Source organism: Caloenas nicobarica, chromosome 5, assembly GCF_036013445.1.
Source record: "Caloenas nicobarica isolate bCalNic1 chromosome 5, bCalNic1.hap1, whole genome shotgun sequence".
Taxonomy (NCBI): domain Eukaryota; kingdom Metazoa; phylum Chordata; class Aves; order Columbiformes; family Columbidae; genus Caloenas; species Caloenas nicobarica.
Genome location: NC_088249.1, coordinates 3,693,156 through 3,719,854, shown reverse-complemented (window position 1 = coordinate 3,719,854; position 26,699 = coordinate 3,693,156). Strand labels below are relative to the sequence as shown.

General features: G+C 50.3%; 1 protein-coding gene across 2 annotated transcripts; it reads right to left on the bottom strand.

The window, feature by feature from the left end:
• Positions 1-17,902: 17,902 nt before the first annotated feature.
• BMP4 (bone morphogenetic protein 4) lies at positions 17,903-24,719 on the bottom strand. 2 transcript variants are annotated; one of them, XR_010606307.1, is made up of 4 exons: positions 24,610-24,719; positions 23,797-24,173; positions 21,371-22,848; positions 17,903-17,956 (listed from the first exon to the last, which is right to left on the bottom strand). XR_010606307.1 is itself a non-coding variant. In XM_065636016.1 (3 exons), the coding sequence occupies exons 2-3, from the start codon at positions 24,164-24,166 to the stop codon at positions 22,007-22,009; spliced, it is 1,212 nt and encodes a 403-aa protein (XP_065492088.1). In that variant the 5' UTR covers positions 24,167-24,173; positions 24,610-24,719; the 3' UTR covers positions 21,058-22,006. The 2 variants fall into 2 exon arrangements, 1 of the variants encoding a protein (XP_065492088.1); XM_065636016.1 differs by lacking the exon at positions 17,903-17,956 and having other exon boundaries at positions 21,058-22,848.
• Positions 24,720-26,699: the final 1,980 nt, after the last annotated feature.

The window sequence follows — 26,699 nt, the reverse complement described above, 5'->3', positions numbered from 1 at the left end:
GATACTCAGCTGACCTAGGCAAGTTACTGTACATTTTTCAAAGTTTTAAATTACCACTAATGGAAAACGTGGGGAGTAAGCCTCATGTGTCTCTCTACATCACTACTTTAAAGAAAGAAGTCCAAAACAATGAATGAATATCTGCAGAGAAGCCCCTGATACTTTCCAACACGGTTGGCCTCACTTTTCTCCTACTGTACAGATTAGCAGGTATCATCAGATCAGATTAAGAGCAGCTGTTCATTTCTAGTAAAGGAATTTCCCAAAAAGGTAAAATATAATTCTAGCTCTGCAACCTAGATACTTTGGAAGAATAAAACCTCTGCTCGTGACTGTGAAAAGCAGAGAAAAAGACATTATAAAGCATTTAAGAGTTTTGTTTTCAGTTATTTTATATTAAAGGATAGGTAAGTTCAAATTGCTCAGGCTCTTTAAAAAAAATAAAAAGGATTGTTAATAAAATTGGAAACAGATATACAACAACCCAGTTCCCACAGGTGTGTTTTCTTACTGTGGAAACACCCGTGTGAATTTCCAGTTTCCCGTCATGTCAGGAGAAACAATAAATTCTGAAGTTACCCTGTTTGCCTTCGGACTTTGCCGCAGAAGAAGCAACCTCTTGTCTGTTTAGGCTGTCTGGGTATCCCAATGTCCCTCTGTGTGTCTCGCACCAAAGCAAAGGTTTGTGCTGCCCGCCGGGGCTCACCGCGAGATCAAAGCTTTGGGCCACTCACAATAAAACAAGAGGGTAAAGCCCAAAGATTCAAAGAAACAAAGGAAAGGTTTAAGAGATAAGGATCAGCCCCAGATATGATATTTCATCCAGATCAGATCCGATGCAGAAGTTCAATTGAAAGTTCATAAGACAAAAATACAAAGAGATCAGCTTTAAGGCTTTTTTGCTCTATATCTGCCCATGTTCTCAGCGATATTCCCATCTTCCAGGCAACAAAGATTTCACCTGTATTATGCAAAACCATATAACTTCTCTCATCTTCTCCTCCAGGCTATACATCCACTCAAATATGTATTTCAGGCATTTCTAACATCCTCACCCAGCCCTAAACCAAACGCCTCCAGATGCACCTTGCAAACAAGGCGTGAAGCCGTGCAATAACCAGCAAAACCAGAGACCCGCTCCCTTCCTCGGAGCAAGGCACTTCTCCACTCGCTGAAGCTCATTATGAATATGGAGTAAGGACAAAAACCAAGCCAACGTGCTGAAATGTCTGTAGTTTAATCCTTTAAAGACCAGGAAAAAAAAAGAAAGGGAAAAAATCCTGCACCTCCAGATTTCTCAGAGGTGCCAAACCTGGCACACACTATGTTAGTATTTACAGATACAGTTGTCTTGGTTTACAAGAGAGTGCTCGGGAATTCTTTGGTTGAAAGAGTCTGTTTATTAAGAATTTGGGAATGGGAGGGTGATGGCTGGGGAGATCTGTGGGTGTTTGGAGGTACAGGAGACAGCTGGGAACTGAAATGCCATTGCCCTCTGGCGAGGTGCACACTTGGCTCTGCCGCCCCTGGGAACAGCTCATCTAAATGACACAAAAGTATTGTCGCTGATTGTCAGTCAGCTGCAAGCAAGATTACACAGGCTGCAAAGGGCCATGCTTCAAAAAATCCTACAGACCTTTTTCAAATTTACAAAAATGCATCAAACACAGTCTATTCCTCACAGTGCTACAGACGCAGCATTTTTCAACTTTGCTTTTGCTTCATCCAGGTCCTGACACAGTGGCAGAGTCACCAAACCGCAGCCAGAACTCCCCTACGTCCCATGGACAGATGGACACTTCAGGGGTGCAACTCCTAAAATACCTACAAGCCCTCATTTTCACCTCGTTGCAAACCTACCGTGGAGAAGCACTGACTAACCTTGTGAAGTACGAAACCAAAGTCAGCAGTCAGATGCCGTAGGCGAAGACACAGAAGAATCAGGGCAGATGTCATTGTCTGCTCACTTGTAGGTAGAGATACACAAAGCTGTGGGGAAGAAAAGCTGGAAAAGAGGTTTTAGAAAAGTGCAAAAGAAAAATAATTAGAACATACAACTCTTAAGTCTGGTGGGTGCTGTAGGCTTGTGATCAAGCTGGTTAAATATGTGCTGCAGTTAGAGCAAGTGGGTCAGGGCACAAAACAGCATCCATTCTATTACAAGGATGTTTTTGGCATTAAAATGCTGAAGTACATGGCCAACCTCATAGCCTTTTATGAAGACGTAACAAGGTGGATTGACGATGGCAGAGCAGTGGATGTGGTCTATCTTGACTTCAGCAAAGCATTTGACACCGTCTCCCACAGCATCCTCACGGCAAAACTGAGGAAGTGTGGACTGGATGATCGGGTAGTGAGGTGGACTGCAAACTGGCTGAAGGAGAGAAGCCAGAGAGTCGTGATCAATGGGGCAGAGTCTGGTTGGAGGCCTGTATCTAGTGGAGTGCCTCAAGGGTCAGTTCTGGGACCAATACTGTTCAATATATTCATCAATGACTTGGATGAGGGAATTGAGTGTACTATCAGCAAGTTTGCTGAAGACACCAAGCTGGGAGGAGTGGCTGACACGCCAGAGGGCTGTGCTGCCATCCAGCGAGATCTGGGCAGGCTGGAGAGTTGGGCGGGGAAAAATTTAATGAAATATAACAAGGGAAAATGTAGAGTCTTGCATCTGGGCAGGAACAACCCCAGGTTCCAGTATAGGTTGGGGAATGACCTGTTAGAGAGCAGTGTAGGGGAAAGGGACCTGGGGGTCCTGGGGACAGCAGGGTGACCATGAGCCAGCAGTGGGCCCTTGTGGCCAGGAAGGCCAATGGGACCTGGGGGGGATTAGAAGGGGGGTGGTCAGTAGGTCAGAGAGGTTCTCCTGCCCCTCTACTCTGCCCTGGTGAGACCGCATCTGGAATATTGTGTCCAGTTCTGGGCCCCTCAGTTCCAGCAGGACAGGGAACTGCTGGAGAGAGTCCAGCGCAGCCACAAAGATGCTGAAGGGAGTGGAGCATCTCCCGTGTGAGGAAAGGCTGAGGGAGCTGGGGCTCTGGAGCTGGAGAAGAGGAGACTGAGGGGTGACCTCATCAATGTTTATAAATATATAAAGGGTGGGTGTCACGAGGATGGAGCCAGGCTCTTCTCGGTGACAACCAACAGTAAGACAAGGGGTAATGGGTTCAAGCTGGAACACAAGAGGTTCCACTTAAATTTGAGAAGAAACTTCTTCTCAGTCAGGGTGACGGAACACTGGAACAGGCTGCCCAGGGAGGTTGTGGAGTCTCCTTCTCTGGAGACATTCAAAACCCGCCTGGACGCCTTCCTGTGTAACCTCATCTGGGTGTTCCTGCTCTGGCAGGGGGATTGGACTAGATGATCTTTCGAGGTCCCTTCCAATCCCTGGCATTCTGTGATTCTGTGAGTGGTCAGGTAAATGCATCCGCTGACACTGTGATTGCAGCTGAGCTGTGGGACTCATGCGAAGTGACTCTGATGGTGCCAGGGAGAAGACTCATTTCTGAACCAGCTGGGTTCCACGATGCCTCCCCAGGCACCAGCGTGACTCTGGATTATCCCACAGCGTTTCCACTGGGGAGCAATCTGGACACCAAAATCCAGTCCCTCCCAAAGGAGCCGGGTTGCACTCACGGGGAGAACATGTTGAATGAAGAAAACCACATGGCTGTTCCAACACCTTCTGCTTTGAAAGAAGTTTGTGAATAACTCAAGCACAATCACCTAGCACAGGAAAGCTCTGGAGAATTAAAGACTAACCCTATTGCTGTTTATCTGATGCAGCACAAGTACATCAGCTCCAGAGGTTTTATTTTGGCCACAGGGGATGATGGGTCCCTGTCAACACCACGTACAAATCAACCTACTGTGGGCTGTGGGTGTTTGTTTTCTCAATTTTGCCTCCAGAGATTGTCCACCTTCTGAAGTTTCCTTACATGTTGTCTCAGAAGGTGCTTTCACAACATCCACACCACAGACACATTAGCCGGCAACAGACGAGTATAATTCCAGTCTCATAAATCTTCTGGCAATTACGAGGCCTCATTCAGCCTCCCTGTGAGATAAAACGACCGCTTCATCATGACATCATGAAGGGATTTTTTTTTTTCTTTTACTTCCTAACAAATCAAGCCTGTGAAATGACAACCGTGATGTGCAGGTCAACAGTGCTTCTCCCATGAAGCCATGCCCAGAGCACTCCAGGATTTCAGTCCTTGTAGTGACGATGTTGTGCCTGAAAGAATTAAATGGGGAGATGCTGGGGTGAGGTGCAGGGGGTTCAGTACCTGGCATTTCTATTTCAGATTTTCTCATCATATGCACAGCGCCAGGAGGGAGATCTGTCCAAGTCTGGGGAGAGGCTCTCCCTGAGCTCAGTGGCTTTGGAAGCTCAGCTCAAGCTGTGAACCTTTCCCAGTAGAAATTGTCCATCACGTTGTTGGTTGCACATCTGCTGGGTCCTGCTCATGGGTGGCTCTGCTGAATCGCAGAAACATTTAGGTCGGAAAAGACCCTTAAATATCATCGAGTCCAAAAATGTACATGCAACTTAGGTTTTTCCAAGGAAAGAGGGAGGTGGGGTGATACAATGTGACCCTACACCCCACAGTGGTTCCCAGCAGAGGAACCGGTGGGAATGGGTGAACACACTTAGGCGTCTGCAATTAGGTAAAACACCTCACCATTACAAGACAGAATAAAATATTTCAGTTGAGACCTGGTCCAGAAATAAAAATAACTGGTTCTTCAATCCACCTGTTTGTTTTTTAATTCTTATTGTTATTATTATTTACTGCAATTAATCAGGTCAATTCTTATGAGGTAGATCCTATTGCAAGACAAAGAAAAAGAAAAAAAGTGCTTGCATTTGCTCATGTCTTAAGTAGTCTTAAAGCTTTGATCTGAAGAAAATGCCAGTGGGAGCAACTAATATATATCTGTTTTTACGTGGAGTCTTGTCATGGCACTTTCACCCTTGCAGAGTTTTTTAAAAGGCTTAAAGCATCGCGGGAGGCTGACCAAAAGCCAGAACTGCAGTTCATTGGACAACTCCAATATCATGCCACCTGTTTAGATATTGGGTTAAATTCAAAAATAGATATTTTTTTTTTTTAATGTAGAACGAAAAGGTTGAGGAAAATCTTTTAAATTAAATTAAAATTTTTAATTTTGTGGTGAAACGACTCAGCCTTTCTGGAATTTCAGAAGACAATACAATGGGGTTTTTTAACCTTTTTTTTTTTTACCAAATCCCACCTTTTGCCAGACAAAATGCCAGTTACGAAAACTGCAAATCAATCTGTTAAACTGTGATTTGGGCCCCACATGAGCAAAGGTGAAACAATATCCTCGTTCACAGCCCCATGGAGCTCATGGCAATTATGTATGACTGAAGCAGCATTTGCAGTTACATGTTTTTAGAGTCTAAAGGATTTGATCCTTCCCAGCCCCAGCATACCAAACCAGCTCCTCTATTCTGTATTTTCTCAAGCAAACTACAGAATTATAGAATAGTTTGGGTTGGAAGGGCCCTTCCCAGCTCCCCCAGTGCCCCCCTGCCATGAGCAGGGACATCTGCACCAGCTCAGGTTGCTCAGAGCCCCGTCCAGCCTGGCCTGGGATGTCTCCAGGGATGGTTCAGCCACCACCTCTCTGGCCAACCTGGGCCAGGCTCTCACCAGCCTCAGGGCCAACAATTTCTTCCTCATGTCCAGCCTGAATCTCCCCTCCTTTAGTTTAAAACCATCACCTTTTGTCCTATCAAGCATCACTAACTTGTGATCCACCAGGGAGAGATGGGAGGATCCAATTAATCCTGAAAAAAAGAAGAAATCCCATCTATTGGGAGCCCAGCCCCATTGGCACAGCTGGGCGGCAGGCTCTTCCCAAGCCATCTTACTGCAAATGCATCTCGATTCACTGCAGATTCCCACCACCAGTTGTCCCATCACTAAGGAATGTGGGGAAGAGACAAAATTACCAGATTTCACTGCTTGGTACGTGCTCCTCTTGTCAAGTGTTATAGGAATGAAGTCATGGGTACCCTGCACTCACTGCACGAGGTGCTCAGACTTTCCTCTCTCCCCATCAGCAACAGAAAGTTGTTTGGGTTAGACGGGCAAACGGCTTCCTTTTGAAAGCTCTTCCTTCTCCAAACACATTCCTGCGCTACTGGAAACCATTCAATTCAGCTAAGTCATTAAGTCATCTGAGCACATATTTTGCAGTAAGAGGAGGCTGCATGGTGGGCTGGTTTGGGAGAACAGTTGGATGTAAACCTCCCTGGGGGGAACAGATGCTGATGACATGTTGCTGTCTAGTTGGTTTTCATGCAGCACTGTCCACTCCAGATCCCAAAATTTACACCAGTAAAGCCCAACACATTTTACTGGTGCATTTCACACCAGTGAAACGCAGCTCATGGGATGGTATAAAGCCTTTTCTACATCTGCCTTCTGCCATGGCTCATTCCAGAGCCCAGAGTAAGGACATCTCTGCTACCTGGCCCAGAGCAGAGAAGCTTTGGGGCTGTTCTATGTTATACTAGAGCAATATTATTATTATCGGTACTGTTCAGCACAGCTGAGGCATCTTCCCAGCCAGATGTTCGCAGGATGTGTTTGTGTTCACTTCGCCGACGCGTGAAAATACTCACAAGATGCTCAGCACAGCCAATATGCCACAGCCTAAATAGCAGCCTTTATTTCCACCTCACCTGTCCTCAAAACAAGATTTTTTTGGTGTGATTTCCTATGTGTGTAACACAGCAGTGATCACTGAATAAATAAACAGGAATCCCTTAAGTCTGATGATGATGCTCAAGAAAGGCACAAAAGCGAAAATTCCACTTATCCGAGCATCCTTCCCAAATTTGCTTCCCACACAACCTTTTGGGAGATCACGTTTGCATCAGTTTCCTCAATTACTGCTTCTATCACTGGTGTAATTCTCCAAGTGACCTCCCAAGGGTTCCCCAGAGATGAGCTGGGGGTGGCAGGAAAGGGGGTGTAGTGACTTAGTTCTTGTTCTCCTGAGCGCACCCAAGGCTGCAAACCATGAGTTTTTCAGCTCGTGATTTAACCGGGTTTCCTGGAAAGACAATTCCTTGAATTTTCATCCCACGCCTTCCTCCCGGCCACACTCGCACGGGGCACACCAGCCCACTGTATGGCAAACCCACGTGCTGCAGGTCCAGCTGCGGGCTGGTGTCCCCCCGCCTCACTGGAAGGATGTCCCCTGTCCCTCTCACAGGGTCCCCAGCCCCGGGTTTTGCTGCAGTGCTGGGGGCAGCTGAGACGGGCAGGGGCAGAGCTCGGGGGGCTGAGATTAAGCAGAGCCCCCATGCGAGGAAAGGGACCTGCTCTCTCACATGGGGACCAAGAGATCCGAAATCCTTGAGCGTGCCATGCAGCCAAAGGAAATCAGAGCGCAGGGTTGAGAGACTGCTTAGAAAACATTAACAGCTCATTACTGATTGTCTGTTTAAAACCCCCCATTAATGTATACACATACATCCCCGGACAGCAGGTTTACCCCCAGCAAATGGCACTGAGTGGAAGCTGGAACAATCTGTGTGTAACAACCTCAGCAAACTCCCAGCCCTCTCTCATTTACAGTTTTCCTGCACAGCCTCCTTCTGACCTCTTCAAATCCCATCCCAATTACAGCCTCCCACTTACCCTTCAATGTAAATAAATTCTGCGTGGTGGGGATCGCTGCTACCAGCGCAGATAAAAGCAACGATGTTGATGGAGGAAAAGCACAACCTGCAGCTGATTCTTGAGAAGGGCAAGAAAACAAAGCACAGGCGGGACGGCGGGGCTGAGACGTGGGACAGGAGGTGACAACCATCGGGATGCTCAAAGCTTGGGCACGGCTCAGCCCTCCAGGGACATCCAGAGATCTTGCAAGGAGAAGTTCCAAAGTAGTGTAAAGCTGTCCGCACTGAATAGATGGATACCCAAGAAATCCCTGTGGGACATCCATGCACCTGGGACTTCTTCTTTGCATGCACGGGAAATTTGCTCAGGAAACTGCCTAGTTTCTTTGCTAAGATGTCCCCATCTACTGCATGATGGAGGATAGAAACCCCAGGAGGATCTGCATGAGATAGAGAGTTTTCTTCTCTATCTTAACAAGGTCTTGGTTCAAAGGATTTTGAACCATTTCCTCAGCAGACGTAAATCACTACAGTGCCACTGGCTTCAAAAAGTTTACACTGGTTTTACACCATTAAAGCACTGGATCTTTTTCCCTTGGGAAAAAAAGTGTCATCTTCCCAAATGTATTCAAGAGGACTCAGAGAGAAAAAAAGCTGGATCGCTTCTGGCTGCCTGACACATCCTCAGGCTGGTGCTGTGCTGACAATTTTTTTCTCTGGATTTGTGGATATTTAATAGCACTTTTGGACACACGGACAGAGTAAAAGCCGCACAGATATTCCTCCCAGCATGGAGTGAATGGAGGGAATGAGCCAGATAAACCCATCCAGGCTCTTCAGTCCTCCTACATCTCATCTCTAAATACATCGTCCTCAACTTGCACCTGACCTCATCGCAGGCTGGGCAATCTTGGACGCACAATCGTCTTGGGACCTCACGCTGAAGTTTCCCCATGAACCATGACTGCCTTTGCAACTTCAAGCCACCAGGTGCAATTGCAGGTGAGACGGGTCTTGGGTTGCTGGAGATTGGGGGTGGAGGAGAGGGGTGTTGTGTGTTGGTTTTTTGGATTTTTTTTTTAATTGTGGGCTTAATGCAGGGCTCATCTACTGATCATTAAACAATTACCAAGTGGTTTGAATTTGTTTTTAGTGAGAAAGGACTAAATGATCTTATAATGTTCTGGAACTGTCAACATGATCTATGGGGCTATATTCAGCATAAATTATAGGCAGTTTCCATGCCACAAAAGCCACACAAGCTCACGGATCCAGGCAAAATATTCAGCAGAAAATTCTGCCAGGCCGCAGGGCCCATTTTGCCAAGACATGCAGGTGTTCACCGTGGAGAGCAGCCCCACCACCAGCCCAGGAAACTCCACGTCTCCTCCCGCCCCACCCCATTCTCAAGTCACCTGAGCCAAAGTGTTATGTGATCCCAGAAGCTACAAGAGGGATTTTTCAAAGCTGATCCAGCTCTGAGATGACATGTCCTTTCATCTGCAGGTGCAGGAGATGTGGATGGAGACCCTTCCAGATGCTTCTGGAGAGGTGTCCACCTCCAGGATGCAAATGGGGCAGCTTGGCTCAGTGTCTTGAACACCACTGGAGCTTCATGTAATTGAGGTGATGCAAGCCCATCCATTTTTTTCATGCTCCTGTGCTCTTGCTCAGTAGCCAACATCTCCCCTGTCAGGTGGGCAGATAGTTGAGAGGCTGAAATATCAAGGAACACATTTCACACGCACAGTTCTGGAGACAGGATGCCCAGCTCACAGGCATGGACACACAACGTCTGATTTGGACAGGTCCTCCACAAAGGTCAAGGACACTGCTCTGCCATCCTAGGTCCCAGACTTGGGGTATCTGCCAATGAAGTTCCTCCTTTGAAGGAGACATTTGAAGACCAGGATGGCAGCACTTGTTAAACAGGCATCTCAATGAATGACCCACCTCTGAGAAGGTAGCTAAGCTATCTGCTGTTGGGACAGTGGGGTTTTGCATGAGGTCAGTGCAAGGGAAAGGTTTTTCATGCAGCTCTGGTTTTCACTGACATGTTTTCCCAAATTTCAGAAGAGTATGGAAAATGCTAGAGGGCATGCCAGGCACACATTTGTCATTTACTCCATGAGGTGGTGCTTCAAGCCCTAAGTGTGATCCCCTAAACACCACCACATCCTGAGGAAATTCCATCTGTGCTCTTACCAACAACTTCCCCCAGAGTTTAGGGGTTGCAAAGAGCCTGCTCTGCTCCTTCCAGAGATGAGAAGATAACCCAAATGAAGTCCAGAGCTGCAACGGGGAATCACCAGTAGGTAACATTGCCCCACCTCAGTATAAATGTTGGCTTCCTACCAACTTGGAGAAATAATGATCAAACAACCATAATTTTGGTTGCACAGAGGTCTCTTGGTGCTCTGCTCAGTCCAGGCCCACGGGCACAGAGCATGGTCCAGCTGAGAGCTTTCAGGAGCCATCAGCCTCCCTGGGGCACAATGCACCAGCAGCTCTGTGGGACATCCTCACCTTGGCCTCTCTCTTCTGCACACACCACAGGGATGGTGGACTCCAAAGCTGGGCAGAAGCCCCATCATTTCAAGATGCTTCTCACCCTGAGTTCCCAGCAGATGGGGAAAGTGCTCGTGCCAGCACCCAGCCTCAGGGAACATGGAGTATGATGGAGTCCCACCAGCCTTTTGCATCCAATTTGTCCACCAAGTGGTGGCTCCTCCAGGTGGGGATGGAAGAAGATTTGGGAGCATTTTTCTGGGTGATTCCTGCACTGCTTTCCTGGCTCTGCATTTTCCAGAGGGCAAAGGGAAGTACCCTGTGTCATCATGTAAGAACATGGTCAGGAAATACTTACTCCATCCCTGCCCCTGATTTTGCTGAGTCTGAAACGAGTCGTTCAGAACAAGATAAGAAACCAACAGCAACGGATGCGTGCAGGAGGCTGTGGGCTCCCTGCAAAACATCCTGTTGGCCTCCACATCGTAAAGCAACAGGGACAAACACAGCTTGGCAAAGCAGACATTGGACAAACTGTCCCATCATTGATGTCCCATCAGGGACCACTCCTAGGGTGGAAAAACTCTTTGTCCTGCAATCTCATTTGGGGAGCCTTCATGCTAGATGGGCTGAGCTTGGTATCAAGGATCCTTTGGAAAAAATATTAATAATAATCATTAATACTATTAATAACTCTACAGTAGAGACAACCCTCCTGCTGCAGCATCAGAGCAGGGAGGGGAGGAACCGGTCCCCAAAGCACAGGTACCCAGCTGGCTTTTCTAGATGTCACATTTTACTCCACAAATGACACTTTCCTACAGGAAACACCTCTCAGGCCTTCTCTTCAGCACAGCTAATCATCACTCTCCCAGCCTCTGGATCAGGCCCAAACCAATCACATCGGCATGCAAAAAAAACCACCCCCTTGTGTTTCATTTACTTTTATGGGAACATTAACACATTTCAGTCACATAAAACCTTCATCTTCAAAAAGGGAAGGGAAAAGACAGAAAGGAAAGTCTGCCATGTAAAGTACTCAGTTTAGCCCCAATTATAGGCTGAATGACACCAACTCAAGAGGAGCCAACCCGGTGCAGACGGGTTTCTCCACACACAGCTTCAGATTGAGCAAGGGGCCCAGGGATGCCAAGCGCAAATTGACAGGATGCAGGAGCAATGCCAGGACCATACCACCCTGATTGTCACCAGGATCATAGAATCATAGAATAGTTTGTGTCAGAAGGGACCTTCCCAGCTCCCCCAGTGCCCCCCCTGCCATGAGCAGGGACATCTGCACCAGCTCAGGTTGCTCAGAGCCCCGTCCAGCCTGGCCTGGGATGTCTCCAGGGATGGTTCAGCCACCACCTCTCTGGCCAACCTGGGCCAGGCTCTCACCACCCTCAGGGCCAACAATTTCTTCCTCACGTCCAGCCTGAATCTCCCTCCTTTAGTTTAAAACCATCGCCCCTTGTCCTGTCGCAACAGGCCCTGCTGAAAAGTCTGTCCCCATCTTTCCTGTCGGCCCCCTTTAAGTACGGAAAAGCCACAATAAGGTCTCCCTGGAGCTTCTCTTCTCCAGCTGAACAGCCCAGCTCTCTCAGCCTGTCCTCCCAGCAGAGGATCCTCCTAGGATGCTGCCACCATCCCAGCCCCAGCCGTCTCGACCAGCCTGCAGCTGCAAACAGCCGTCCCTGCCCCATCTGTGGGGTCTTTCATTGGTGGTTTGGGTTTGGTTTTTTTTTTCCGCAGAAGATGCTCCTAACCAAAACCAGATTGGATTCCCAAATAGCCCAAATCTCCTTTAAAGCTTACAAATCTTCCACACCTGTGTTTGCTCATCACTGCTGCTTGGCCCCGCCCTGGGAAGGACGATGTTTATTCCACTCCTCCACAGTTATTTACAATGGGGTTTTTGGATGGAGATGGAGCACATATTTGTCTAATGGCAACAGGGCGGTGAATTTAATTCTGCTCATTAACAGTCATCAGCTTAATGGGAAGCAATAAAGGTTTTTTTTTAAATAGCGGGCGCTTGTGAGATATTATTTATCACTGTTACCATCAGCAGGATGAATGCATTCCTGGCCTGCAAGAGGGGAAACTGAGGCATGAGGCCATTTACCAACCCACCCTGGACCACACAGACAGAGGTGGGAAGACAACCCAGCCCTCCTCTCCCCCATCCTGCATCCGCACTGACCCAAGGCCACACAAGCCACGCTGTTATTCTAAGCCATTATTCGAGCCACAGCAAAGGCAATTTGTGAAGCGTGCTGTATAATGCTCGCTCTTTCCAGCACCCAAGGGAGTCACGCACCCACCCTCTTCCTCCCTGCATCATCCACCTCCAAACGTCTTTGTCCGGCCGGGGAGAGCAACTGCCCCTTCCCATGTCCCCCCTACTACCCATTGCTCCAAGAAAGGGCGTTTCTATCCCTGTTCTGCCCATGAGAAATAATTTTGCCTGAGGTCACCCCTCCTCTCCTGCTCTGGTAGCAGAAGCATGGCTGCGCTTCTTCTGACCACAGCTGGTGACACCCCTGGTGACACCTGCGAATGTAGGTCCTCCCTTAATGACTTTGGGTCCTCACAGGGTGTTCGCCTGTACTCAAAGCTGCAGGGACTCCCCCAGGAGAGGAGAGCTGCTCTCTGCTGTCCTAAGGACCACATTTTACTTTGCCATTGGTAAAGAGGAGTCACTGCCAAACAAGGACAGCTTTTTGTCCTTGACGGGACCTGTTGAAATGGCCCATCTGGGATCTCACTTCTGAAATATTTTCCCAGTTCCCAGAGACAAGCAGCCCTTCCCTCTTATTAGGATTTACCCAGATAAATGCACACTACTCCCTTCCAATTTTCCTGGCAGGACAAGACCAAGATCGTTTGAGCCTCATAGCAGTCCAATAAGTTCTGAAACAATTTATCATGAATACAGGGATCAGAAATCCACTCAGTATTTTGGCCCTGCTCTAGGGGAAAATCCTCACTTTACTCATCCCAGGTTCTGTAACTTGGGCTCTCTGAGATGTTTTCAGCCCAGCAAAGACCCCAGGTCTTTGTTTTCCACCGTGTCCAGGAGAAGAGCTGCTCAGCTCACCATGCAGCCTTTCTGAATATGCTTTGCTGCTTATACCATTAAATTTTGCTCCCAAATTGCATCCTGCTACTCAGGCACGTATTGGTCCCTCTCAATGCTACTGTTGGTTAATCAAATTTAAAATATTATCTTTGCAAATGATCCTTGGAGACTGCCTCTTACTGGGAAACTGTCCAACTCTACAAACTGCCTTTCAAGGAACACTGCGGTGATTATTTTTAATACTGTTAAACACCAAAACAAACAGCAACTGCTTGAGTCCAAGCTGCATACGTTAAATCTCTTCAAACGATACCTAGAAATACCTGTTTCTGATCTCTTAAGTCCAGAAGTGGGAAGGATCAGTGTGTTTCACAGGATGTCTTGCTCAGTGCCTCTTCCAGACCCATTCGTGACCCGAAGGCCCTTGGGTAAGGGTTTCTGTGATGAAGAACAGGAGCACCATGCCACGCTGGGTTGGAGCTCATTTACTCAGAAGACCAAGCAGGCACCAACCCCCATCTCACCACTGCAGGCAAGTGATGCTCAGGTTGGCTGTTGGGTCCATGAGAATTGAAACAGGAAGAAGGGCGTGTCCAAGAGCCCAGTTTTTCCTTTTTGATGTAAACCAACAGCAAGAAACTCTCCTCCAGGACCAACCCAACAGCACTGGTTCCCCCCTTAGCAGGCTCAAGGCACAGCCCCCCAAATCCCAACCACATGAGCAGCCAGTGCAGCATCGATGGGGCGGTGCTGTCTCCACCATCCCCACACCCAACCCACGGCTTCAGCCATCCAGCCCCTACTCCCCAAAGAACTTCCACCAGCCCTGAGAAGCATTTTACCTTTGCTTACTCCATCATAATGGCTGCAGACTCTCTTCGTGGGTCCCTCAGACTGAAAGCAACAGGTCCAGCAGCACGGTCAGGCTCGAAGCAGCAGCAGACGATGGTGTTGTGGCCGGTAGGAGCTGCATGGTGTGCAGGACCCAGCAGCTGCAAGGACATCCCCAGCAAAGGGACAAGCTTTTGCCCAGCTCCAGCTCTGTCACCTTGTTGACCAGGAGGAAGAGCTCTCTGCACCACGGAGAAGCACTTGATGCTCGAGCAGCGTATCGTAAACACATAGAGCTTTGCATCCACACGTCCCTACATACTCCGGATGGAATGAGGTTTAAGAGAGGGACTCCAAAAGACAGGCAAGAAAGCACATGGGTGGCTCTTCACTGAACTCCTAAGTCTTTCTCCCTTGGAGATAACCGCTCAGTGCGGCATTCAAGCAGAGCGTTTGCTCGTGTTTATTTAATTCCCTGTTAGAAGTGATGTCCCCAGCATGTCCCTGGGCAGGAGGTGGCCCCAGCCTGGTGAGCAGGTGAAGCCCCCCACGAGCCCTCTCATCCCACCCATCCTGTCCAGGGCTCCCCAGTGAGGTGCAGAACCAATTTAGCACATCTTAGCTAATCTTGGCATGAAGGATTTTGCTGATTTCGGTGTTAAATAGCAGGTGTGCATTACAGCACAGACAAAACGAGCAAAGCCAATAAAAGCAGTGCAAAATGCCTACCGTCTCCCGTATAATCTAGCACATTAAACAGCGAAGCCTGTTTTCAGGCAATTACTTCACAATATATAATCTCATGTTACTGGAAGGAAAGGTGAGGAATAGGTGGATTATTTGGAAAAGCACTTGGGTTTTGCCTGTGGGACTCCAGACTGAGCCAAATCTTCAGCTTGCTGTGTCAAGAAGCCCACGGTCTCCATTCCAGCATGAGGGGAGGAATTAATGTTACCCAACACATTCACGAGGTGTGAGATTATCTAATCAGGAAAGGGCAGAGCTAAATCACGCAGGATCTCAGAAGGGTTTTAAATCTCTGCCATAGAGGCAACACAAAAGCAATTATCTCAGGTTAGTGTGGAGAGTCCTGCTCCAGCCAGAACCACCCAACAGCATCACCTCAACGTGCAACCAGCATGGTCATTGAGGCTGGCCGGGAGGAGAGCGTGTGGGTCCCCTGCCCAGCCCCAAACTGGCTGGGACAGAGCTGGGGCACAGCTGCCCACCCTGCTCAGGGGCCTGGAGGAGCAGAGGTCCAAGCTGCACCTCGCCTTGAAGAATAAAAGGCGTGTGAAGCCCCCTGCAATGCTGCAAAGGACCCCCAAGCCGTATGTGCACGCAGTTGCATGCAATGGAACTGCCAGTCAACCAGGCCCTTCCCAAGCTTTAAGATGTAAAGTGGTGCATTGTTTTTTGTAGGCCCAGATGCATGCTTTGCAAATGTAGTTTTTGTATTTCAGGAAGTCGATCAACATGGTCTCTATCCTCCACCACTGTTGCCCAAACTGCTGGAGATGGCACTGCTAGAAACAGCACTGAGAATGTTGAGCACTAACTTCCACCAAAGCAAAGACCTGCAGGTTTCTTCAGCCTGGACAAGGGTGACAGATTTGGCAGAGCAGAGGAGATCCAATTTCTGGTGTGGAAAAGGAAAATAGGAAGCCAGGGTCACACTGTGTCCAAAAATACAAGAACTACAAACTTCTGAAAAAAATACAAGAATTATGAACTTCATTAACTTCTTAGGTAATGGTTTCAAAACGAATAAAAGCAAATGGTTCAAAAGGAATGGACAGGCAAACTGTGGAAATGACTGGTGCAGAATAATCCTGATCTGAAGAAAAAAAAAATTATAATGATAATCTAATTCTATAAATTTCTGGATGTAAAATTCATTCTGGCCTATTAAATACAATGACCCTGATTTTGGCTAAGGAATCTCTGACCTGTAAGTGGCTGAAGGATGGTGGATATTCGAGAAAAACATCATTAGAGGCTTGCTGTGCTCCTGCCTTCTCCTACAGCACTAGGTGGATCTTTGGAGAGAACTAGCACACACTTTTTTTTGTTTTTTTTTCTGGTGAATGTAGAGTAACATCAACATTTTCCATCCATAGTCTGCTAGAACTGGGAGCCAACTTCTCCTCTGGGAACTGTGTGGTCTTCCTGGATCTGCACAGCTGCGATCTCCAGGAAAAGGGGGAAATCAGACCAAGAGTGGAAAGGAAAAATCCGCATTTATAAACACACCATGTGCCAACATCTGAATGAAGAGAAGACTGGAAGAAATGCTGGTGACGTAAATACAACCAGCCTGCTACAGAGCACCAAAAGCAGGTGAGCATATCAAAACAGACACAACTATGGTGTATGAGCAGATACAAAGCACAGGCTGGGTTTGGATCAAGGTTTCCTTGGCTCCCTGACATTATGAAAGAGGCAGCTCATCACAGGTCCACCATGACAGGGTGAAATCCTATCGGCGAAGGTCTTTGGTTGTGCAGAAGGTCCAAGCGGGCCTTGTGGTCTGCCCTCCAAGCACACCTCTGGGGCTGGGGATGATGTTTCTGATGGACACAGGTCTTTGACCCCGTGGTAATTGCTCAGCAAACTGGCTCAGAGCCATTTCCAAAGTCAAGGCGGAGTCCTGGGAGGCCACGAGGATGGGCTGAGGGGCCGATGGGGCTGTGGCCTCCACGAAGCCAACATGTACACATCAAGGCATGGGCAGGAGGCGCTGCGTGAAAACTGCTGACGGTGTGCAAAACAGCTCCAAGTCAGGGCAAAATTTGGATGGACCAAGCAGAACCGAAGTCCCAGCACATGTGTATCTGCTGGGTGGAACAAATGACTCATGGCTGATCCAAGAGAGCCAGAACTCCCCGTGGCCTCATTCCTCCTTGGGCTCTGCTGAGGTGCAAGCGCTGACTGATGGATTTTCCCCTTCACTGTTTTTGCCAGGTGGATGCTCTGCTGTCAAATAAGAAGCGAGTTTGAGGTGCTTCTTTAAGAAGCCAAGTGAAAATAATGTCTTAAAAAAAATTTTTTTTTTACCCTTCAAAACTCGAATGCAGGATCCATGAAGGGAAGGAAATATCCAGTGTCTGGGTAATTTCTGATAGTCTCTCTCATTATCATACCTGCCTAGAGAATGACATGGACTTCGTAGCCTCCTCTTTCATTATACTATGCAGGAATCCACCACTAGTTTGATGTTAAGTGGTGGATCTTCGGAAGGACAGACTCAAGATCAGAGAAGAATTTCGTGTCTAGATTACAGGACAGGGACTGAGGTGGTTGGATGCCTCTTCTGGCTCTGCCTGCTCTCCATACCTGACTGTGCCCAAGTCTCTTCGCCTCTCTGTGCCCAAGATCCTCATCTGTAGGAGAGCGGTAATCTCTCCTCATACCTGTTTAGGCCCTGTGATTTCAGACAGGGACTACGCATAGTGGAGAACCTGCTATCGTGTGATGAAACCCCAGAATAAAGAGAACAAAGCATCGCTCAATGCCAAGATTCAACAGTTTTTCGAGCCATCACAACTAGACTGTGCTAATCGTTACTGTAACAGGCGGGGAGTTTGCCAGAGGTGTCCAAGCGCTGCAGTCAAAATGAGAAGGGCCTCCGTCTTCCTTTGCTGGCTCCGTAGCAAAGCCTCTGCGTTCATCCCAGAATAGCAACGCGCAAACCTCGGTGCTTCTCTTCCAAACCAATTTGCATTTTTAGAAACTAATTTGCAAAGCCTCGGACCCTGTGGCTACAAGCAAAGCCCGGGTGGCTGAAACTCGCTCCTCAATTACGGCTTCTCCAGGACAGCAGCTTTTCTTAAAATGATGCTGTAAGCTTGGACTTGGGGGCGAATTTTCACCTGGGAGAAGAAAGTCCTGGCTGGAGACTCTTGGGATCCTACACACCAAGAGTAGGGGTTGGGGATGGGAATCAGGATAACCACAGGTCTCTGGGGGGAGCTCCTGACACACGGCAGAGCCTGGGACCCCATTTTGCAGCACACCTTACCCCGTGCCCTCAGCAGTGCTCCAGCAATAATGTTAGAACCACAGAACAGTTTGGGTTGCAGGGCCCTTCCCAGCTCCCCCAGTGCCCCCCCTGCCATGAGCAGGGACATCTGCACCAGCTCAGGTTGCTCAGAGCCCCGTCCAGCCTGGCCTGGGATGTCTCCAGGGATGGTTCAGCCACCACCTCTCTGGCCAACCTGGGCCAGGCTCTCACCACCCTCAGGGGCAACAATTTCTTCCTCATGTCCAGCCTGAATCTCCCCTCCTTTAGTTTAAACCCATCACCCCTTGTCTATTGCAACAGCCTGAATCTCCCTCCTGTGCTGTGTTACAGTACCACGCCCAGTGGCCCTCACCAACAACCACTGTGACCGATTCAGCTGGAGCCACAGGCTACCAAACCCTGCTGAGATATTCTCCTCATTTCCTATATTGTGTGCCACACGAGTTTCAGTACGACAGCGCTTTTTAGGTATGAAAAGTCACAGCCTTCCTGCGCTCAGCACAAAGATGAAGCCGCATCCCAGCGAGTCGCAGAGTATCCACCATCCCGCTCACACTTCTTGGGATGCTGGGTGGTGGAAGCAGCTGCCAGGAGGACACTCAGATGGTGGGGAAGTGGCTGCACACCCACCTTCAACCCGTTCTTTCATTCCCAGCTTGGTCCAAATAAGAGGCGAATTAAATTGACATGCCTTATCTCAGACCTTCCAAGGATTTTTGTGCCAGCCACCACAAACCAAGCGCTTGCTCTGAAATAAGTAACATTTACAAATAATACGTTCCACGGTCAGAGGAATTATTGCACTTATAGAGCAGATTGTATCTGTCATACTTTTAAGCTAAGCTAAACATTGGCTACCTGAGGCTAAACCAACACTCCAGCTCTTCTCTGCTGGACAAGCAAGGTAGTTTCTGACACAGATAAACCAGCAAGAAACCAAATTGGCACACCTGTGGCGCACACCACTCGGCAAACAGACAGGACCGGTTGTCACGCTGATTCCAGTGTGCGAGATCGAACCCCACGTGCGCTGCAACAAGTGAACAAAATAGCCAGAAATGCTGCGTGGAATTCCTGTGTCTCTCTGCACCAGCACTTAACGCACAGCTTCCCAAAATCCAGCCCTCCCCGCCTCACCGGGGTGGTGAAGGGGGTTCTGATTAACACCAGCAAAACCCAGCACAAATTGAAGTGGTGGGAAAAAAAAGACCACTCGTTATCAGCTTCAAAAAAAAAAAAATATATAGTGGTTTCCCCGACAATTTCATTGTATTTTCCTATTTTTAAACCATTTATCTGATTCAGAATTTCTGCTAAAGGCCTCTCTGATGGCAGGAGGCCACACAGCAACCTGCCACCCACCTGGGACAGAGGGACATAGACACGCGGGGCAGGAAACCCTCAGCCCCTGCGCCCAGTCCGTGTTAAATGCACAAGTTGAGATGTGCTCCGCTCAGCAAGCTGCTCAATGCATCCGTGAATATTTTGTTATATACATCACTTTTACTGTCAGCTAGCTTATATCCACTGTTTAGACTGTAACAACATTTACGACATTGAAATACTTTGATTTAAAAAAAAAAAAAAAATCCTACAGTTTCTGAGCAGAACACCCCATGTAGGATCTCACCAACCAACCCACAGCCCAGCACCAAGGCAGGAAAACCAGAGCAAAGGAAAATCTCCCAAAGGCCACGTACGCATCGGGACAACCTCTCCCCTCGCAGCACCTATGCAAGAGCAGGTGCCGCTTCCTCCAAGGAGCCGAAGCTTTGATTTCATCATTTAAACACAATGCAAAAACAAGCACCAAAATAAACAGATCCATAAAGCAACAGGAACGCAGCAAAGCAGTTGGAGACTTCTACAACGAAGAACGGTCTAAATCCAAGAGGCTTTTGCACACACGCTGCTGAGCTTTGTAACTCCCCCATGGCCTTCAGCCTCCAGGACAACCCGGGATGCATCAATGAGCAGGGAAGCGAACCTGGGGGAAGCCTCTTTCTCTATTTTTTTTTTTTAACCCTTTAAAAAAAAAAATAAAGCATAGTGATTTTTTTCAAGGCATTCCCCGGCAGGTCCTGCCCCGCAGCCCCCAGACCCCCTTTCCCCGGCCACAGGTTATCGGCAGCGGGGCAGATGTGTGTAATTGCCCTGTCAGGCAGCTGAAAGGCGCTCGCCCTTAGCTGATGCCACTTCAAAATGAAATTCTTTCTTTGGCATGGCTATGTCTGATATGCAGGCATCAAAGGGGAGGCAGCAGGTCGCCGATGCCCCGGGCCACACATTTCCCTTCTAAAAGCAGGAATGAGAGTGTCAGCTCAGGGCCGAGGGGGCCCCAGAGACACAGCAGCAACAAAACCCCCATCTCCTAAACCCACCCCAGCAGTGGGGTGATCCCCCCAAATCTTCCACACTGTGCATCCCTGCAAAGCCGAGGATGCTCGGCCCCACGTAGCAAAGACCCATTGCCGCCCCACGGGGCGTGGGGAGGCTGCGGACACCCCTCAGCACCCTACATGGAGCCACCCAAAGGCTCTCCAACATCCAAGGGGACGTGGTGACCTGCTCCCATGCACCGGCACCCGGTGGGACAGAGAGGTAGAAAAGCCTCGAGGAGGTTTAGAGCTGTTATTTTTTTTTGTTGTTGTTGTTGCCGAGAGAAATGCAGGGCCACGCTCGCCTCCCCCCGCGGCTCCCATCTCCTCTCTCCACCTGCACTCTTCAGGGAGCCAAGGCTTTTGGCAAGCTTTCCACTCCGTTTTTTTTTTTTTATTGGTTTCAACTAAGCTGCCCCTTTCGGAGGGTTGGAAAGCGTCAATCATTAAAGGAAAAAAAAGAAAAAACACAAGGCACCTCATGCACCCTCATTCTGCTGCCCTCCCTTCCCACTCCTGCGATCGCCGAGGACACGCGCCCCACACGCGCACCCCACAGCACAGCTCCCGATTTTCCAAGCCAAACACAATCCGTCCGATGCCTTTGAGCCAGGGGTTTCAGGCCCTTGATACCTCTGACTAACTGTACCTGCTCGGCTCCGATCGCCTTCCTGCTCGGAAGCAATTTGGAAAGGACATAGCACAGGTAGCTATTAGCTAACACATATTTAACTGCTCCAGATATCTTTTTTTTTTTTTTTGGCATTGTAATGGGGCGATTTGATCTTCAAAGGACTCGTGCAAACCTTTGAAGCTTCCCAAAGAAACCAATCTCCAGTGGGGAAGGGAGGAGAAGGGGGGCAAAATGTTAATAGTTTTAAAACCTGGGGAATCCTGAAGATGGACGAAGGGTATAAAACCCAGCGGGTTTAGCATAAAGCCCTCAGGTAAATCTTCACCTTCTTTTCAAATGCATTTTTTGGCGGGTCGCTTTGCAAACGCTTAGGCCAGGTTAGCGAGGTCGGTTCTATTCCCAGCGGCCGGGAGAAGCAGCTCTTAAGCTCCAGGGACCCTCATCTCCCTCGTGGCGCAGCCCCAGCACAGGGGGATCCGCAGTACCTCGGTGAGAAATAGAAAGACTAAAATTTGCAAAGCTTTTAAGGGGAGAAGCGTGGGGGGAAAGCAGGGGCAGGGGGTGGGGAAAAGACGAGGAGAGAAGATACATTTCCTGCTGCACTCCCGGCCAGCACAGCCTCAGCAGCACCCTGAGAGGTGAGACACAAAATGCGTTTACCTTTAAAATAATGACTCATTTTATTTTTTTCTTTTAATATGTAGTTATAAATATATTTTGTCAAAATATATGATCATTATTGTCAAAAAAAAAAACATTTGCACATAAAGTCATAAATAAGGTCAAGGTGAATGTTTAGTTTAGAGAAAGTCCAGCTATAGCAAGCAGTTCTGGGGTGGGACGGGAGGGAGAGAGAAGGGGGGGAGAAGGTGGCGGGGAAGGGGGGTCAGCGGCACCCGCACCCCTCCACCACCATCTCCTGGTAGTTTTTCAGGACCACCTTGTCATACTCATCCAGGTAGAGCATGGAGATGGCGCTCAGCTCCGTGGGCACGCAGCAGGCCTTGGGGATGCTGGAGTTCACCGAGTTCACCAGCGTCTGCACGATGGCGTGGTTGGTGGAGTTGAGGTGGTCGGCCAGAGGGAAGGGACAGTCCCCGTGGCAGTAAAACGCCTGGTACCCCGGGGGTGCCACGATCCAGTCGTTCCAGCCCACGTCGCTGAAATCCACATAGAGGGCATGGCGGCGGCAGTTTTTTTTGTTCTTGCGGGAACGCTGGTGTTTGGGGCTCCGGCGAGCTCTGCGGGTCAGCGCGTGGCCTCGCCCGTCGTGCCCAAAAGTGACCAGGAGCGGCCTGAGCTGAGCCCAGTCCCCGCGCCCTTGAGGTAAAGATCGGCTAATCCTGACGTGTTTGCCCTGATGAGTCTGTGCGTGGTGGAGGTGGGTCACCTCGATCACCAGCCCGTGGTTCGGTTGCTTGTCCTTGGTCCACCGGATCACGGCCGGGCTCACATCAAAGGTCTCCCAGCGCGTCACGTTGTGGTGCACCAGACGCGTGTCCAACAGGCGCGTAATGGCCTGAGCGCGCTCCGACAGCGGCTTCATCACTTCGTAAATGTTTATCCGGTGGAAGCCCCTCTCCCACGCCGCGCTCGGCTCCTCCACCTGCTCCCGGTACAGCCGCAGCTCTGCCGAGGAGATCACCTCGTTTTCGGGCACGCTGCTGAGGTTGAAGACGAAGCGGATCCAGGGCGTCTCGCTGGGACCCGGGACGCTCTCCAGGTGCTCTGGAGGGGAGCAGGGCAGGGGGGGAAGCGGTAAAAGAAAAAGCAAACAAGAGCACGTCAGCCTCGGGGCACCCAGCCACAGCCCCCGGCGCAGGACCCACGCTTCGCCGGCCCGGCAGCCGCCGGCACCTCTCTGCTCCCCGCGCATCCCTCCGGCCAGACCCGTCCTGCTCGCTCGCCCTCCGCGTGCCTGTGCCCAGAGCGGGTCACCCCTTCCCGTCTCTCTCCTCATTTCGGGAAGGCTTTTCCCCTTTCGCTTCCCTACCCCAAGTCTCTCCAAAAATCACCTCCCCGGCGAGGTGCGGTGCCACAGAGCACAGAGGTGCCTTGTTACGGGGCGCAGGGGGCAGGGGGAGAAAGAGAAGCAAATTCCAAGGCAGTAATGATGCGGCTGGATTAATAATTCAGATTTACTTTGGAAAAGAAACATCCGCTAGGAAACATTTGGATCAGATTACAAGGGCCTATTGAATAAACCTTATAAACACACAGCTGTAAGTATTAAATTCGAGTAGGGGTTTTTGGAGATTTTTTTTTTTTTCTTAAGAGCAAAACCAGGCAGCAATCGCTTTGATAGTTCAAAAGAAACACACCAGGGGCGAGATCCCGCCCTCACTTTACTCCCGCATCCGATCCAGAGCCATTAAATCCACCCGAGCCCAGGGAGTGACCCCGAGGCAGAGGCGCCGAAGGAAACTCGCTGTTGTCAACAGAAGTGAAAGCACCTCAAAATATGGTCAAGCTCGGGTTAAGCACAGGATGCTGGAAAAACTACAGAGCAGCACGCCTGTCACCCACACACAGCAGGCTGGGGCGGGGGGGGGCGGTTTTCCTCCCATAAATATAGGGCCAGGCACGTCCTGCTTCTAAATGCATTCGTGAGCTTCCTAACGCAAGGAAATCCCGATCGCTACTGGGGCTGGGAATTTACCTCCTCCCAACACTGACCTTCATGGTGGAAACTCCTCACGGTGTTTGCCCGGCTGGTCGATCGCTCAGGGTACTGCAGGCTAATTTCCTGGAGGTTTTCCTCCTCTTCTCCAGACTGCAGTCGATAGAGATCCAGCATGTAACTAGGAATGACGGCTGATTTGCTGGGCTGAGGCCGCCTTCGCAGCCCAAACATCTGCAGCAGAGTTGTTTCGAAACCCCGCAAGAGTTCATGGCTTTGGGCAGAGCGGCGTCCGGGTCCGGCTTGTCCCTGAAGCTCTGCGATTTTCTTCCTGCCGGTCTCGGGTATCAGGCTAGCATGGTTAGTACCTCCTAGCAGGACTTGGCATAGTAGGATGACCATCAGCATTCGGTTACCAGGAATCATGGTGTCTCTGGGGTGTAAAAAACACAACAACAAGAAAAGTCAGGATGAGAAGCAACTCCCCCTCCTCCTCCTCCTCTTCCGAATAAACTTAAAAATGATAATAATACTACTAATAAATGGCAAAAGGGTACTAGAAGCAGCCCCCGAGCGGCCCGGCGGGCAGGGATCGGCCGCTCGCCCCGGGCTGTTCGCCGCCCGCAGCCCCCACGGGCAGGCGGGTCCCGCCGCATCCCGGCCCCGCTCGCCCCGCCGGGGTGAAGCTGCGGCGGGGAAGGGTCGCCCGGCTCGGCGGGACGGGGGAGTTGCGGGTTCGCGTCCCGCCGCCGGGAGGGGGAGAACGGGGACCAGAAAAAAATAAAGTTAAAAAAATAAAATAAAAAAGACCCGTGATAAAAGCTGAAAAAGTAAAGAGCGAAGCCGAGGAAGAAGAGGGCTGTACTCACTGACAGCAAGCAAGGCATATCAGCACAGTCCATGATTCTGGAGAGCCAGCCCGGACCCAACGCGCCGAAAGCCTCGGGGCAGCGGCTGCCGAGCGCCTCCCGCGATCGCCGCCCGGGCGCAGTGCGGCCGCCGCCGCCGCCGGCCCCGGTTTTCTCCCGGCCCCGCAGTCACGTGGAGCCGCGCACCCCGCCAGCCTGGCCCGGCCCGGCCCGGCCCGCCGCCCCCGGCCCGCCCCCGCCCGGCCCGGCCCCGCGGGGGACGGCCCGGCCCGCCCCGCCGCCCCCGCCCGGCTCCCGGCCCGCGGCGCCCGCCGCCCCGGGAAGGGCGGGTGGAGGGGCCGAGCCCGGGGTCGGGACCCCGCCGGGGGTGGGACGGCGGGGTTAGCGCGGTCCCCCGAGGGCTTCGCCCCGCTCCGCTCAGGTGCATCCCCGGGGGACGGGCACAGTCCCCGCCATCGCCTGCTGCCCCTCTCGGCACGGCCGGGGGGAGCGCGGGTGTCCCCGGGGCTCCCGTGGCACCGCGCCGAGCGCGGCGGGCACCGCGGGGCCGGTTCGGGATGGGAAACTCGGGAAGAGGAGCCGTGAGGAGAAGGGAGGGAGCGCTTGGGAATGAGGAGCAGCTGCACGGGGGAAGGTTCGGCGGCAGAGCCCCGGTTCCTCCCGTGCTCACGGCACCCGCCGGGCCCCACGGACCCGCTCCCAGGGCTGGGATCCCGCTGCCAGGCCGGGGATCATCCCTGCTCCCTGCTCTGGCTTCCCGCTCGCCCTTCGGATTTTCTCCTCTTTCTCCTTCCCTCGCTGGCTGCCAGAATAACAACACTTGCTCGCCCCTTCTCTCCAGACCGGGCTCCTGGACCCCCACGCGGATGTGAAGCAGTCGCCTTCCCGAGCCGCGTACAGCCGCGGCTGGCCGCTCCAGAGGGGTACGAATGGGGTCTCCTGAAGGAAGGATGCTTCCTGCCCCGCAGTTCAACCCCAGCGTTGCCCTGGGTCAGCTTAGGGGTTGAGAGTAAGAGCCGGGCTTGCCAAGGCTCGGGGTTGTTCCCAGGTGGGTTTTGGGGACAGGTTTGGGGACAGATGGGTCTGCCACCCGCGCACATCAGCTGGACCCACGGGGGGTGATGTACGAGGTGTGGAGAGGGCAGCTCCTGGGAAAGGGCCTCTAATGAAGAGCAATGGATGCCGCATACTTTGGAGAGACAACATAGACTGAATGAGCCCATGAAAAAATAAAACCAAACTTTACCGGGGCGTTAAAATATTGTCCCTTTGCCCTGCTGGGGTGTCCCTTTGTGTTGGGCAAACCGGCATCCACAGAGAGAAAAGTTAATTTATGAGACCAAAAGACGCAGCCACGGAGTGGCCATGGGAACTCCTAAATTCATTAATTAACCACAACCAAAAGCCAGCTCAGAAATGATGACTGTAAACCAGCACATCCCCACAAACCACCAGGCCGCTGTCCCCAAGCACACAATGAGCCCACAGCAGCACGGCGGCTTCTTTACAGCACCGCCCCAAAACTCACACTCAATCAGATACCACTTCTTTTAATATTTCACTTTCTTTTCTTTTTTTTTTTTTGAAGCTCCGATTTGACCCATGCATTAGAAAAGCCCAGGGATGTCACTGAAAGGACAGGCACAGATAAAAGGCAGTGCTGACAGTGTAATATCTCTGAGTTATTCCTATACCACTCTGAGTTTAAAAGAAACATCTGTTAGCAAGGTATTTGGGCTATGAATCCATCAAAATTTGTGAAATATTGCTATCGCCATTTCAAATGTATCACACTGTGTGTTATTCTTAAGAAGGAAAAACAATTTTTGGAGTAGCTGCTGTGCAACTTTTTAAAGTTAAATAACATTTTCATTGAAAATACTCCAGTCTATAAACAAAGTTTACGCAAGGGCCTGTATAGCGCTGCTCTTAAAACAGACCTCGGGATTTGGAAAAGCAACCGGCTCCCTCTTTGTGGGAGCAGCCACGATACGTTCCGCTCTTTGTCTGAAGACCTCACTCGGGCTTTGTTGGGATCAGAGAGCGGCCGTGTTTGAAATGTTTGTCACTGAGGAATTCAGTCCCACGAC

What these genes read in the sequence shown, in the direction of transcription:
- BMP4 (XM_065636016.1), bottom strand. Translation starts at nt 24,166, where the DNA reads ATGATTCCTGGTAACCGAATGCTGATGGTCATCCTACTATGCCAAGTC. An exon ending in GAGGAGTTTCCACCATGAAG is followed by an intron (nt 22,849 to 23,796) that starts GTCAGTGTTGGG and finishes GCTCCCCTCCAG; the next exon opens with AGCACCTGGAGAGCGTCCCG.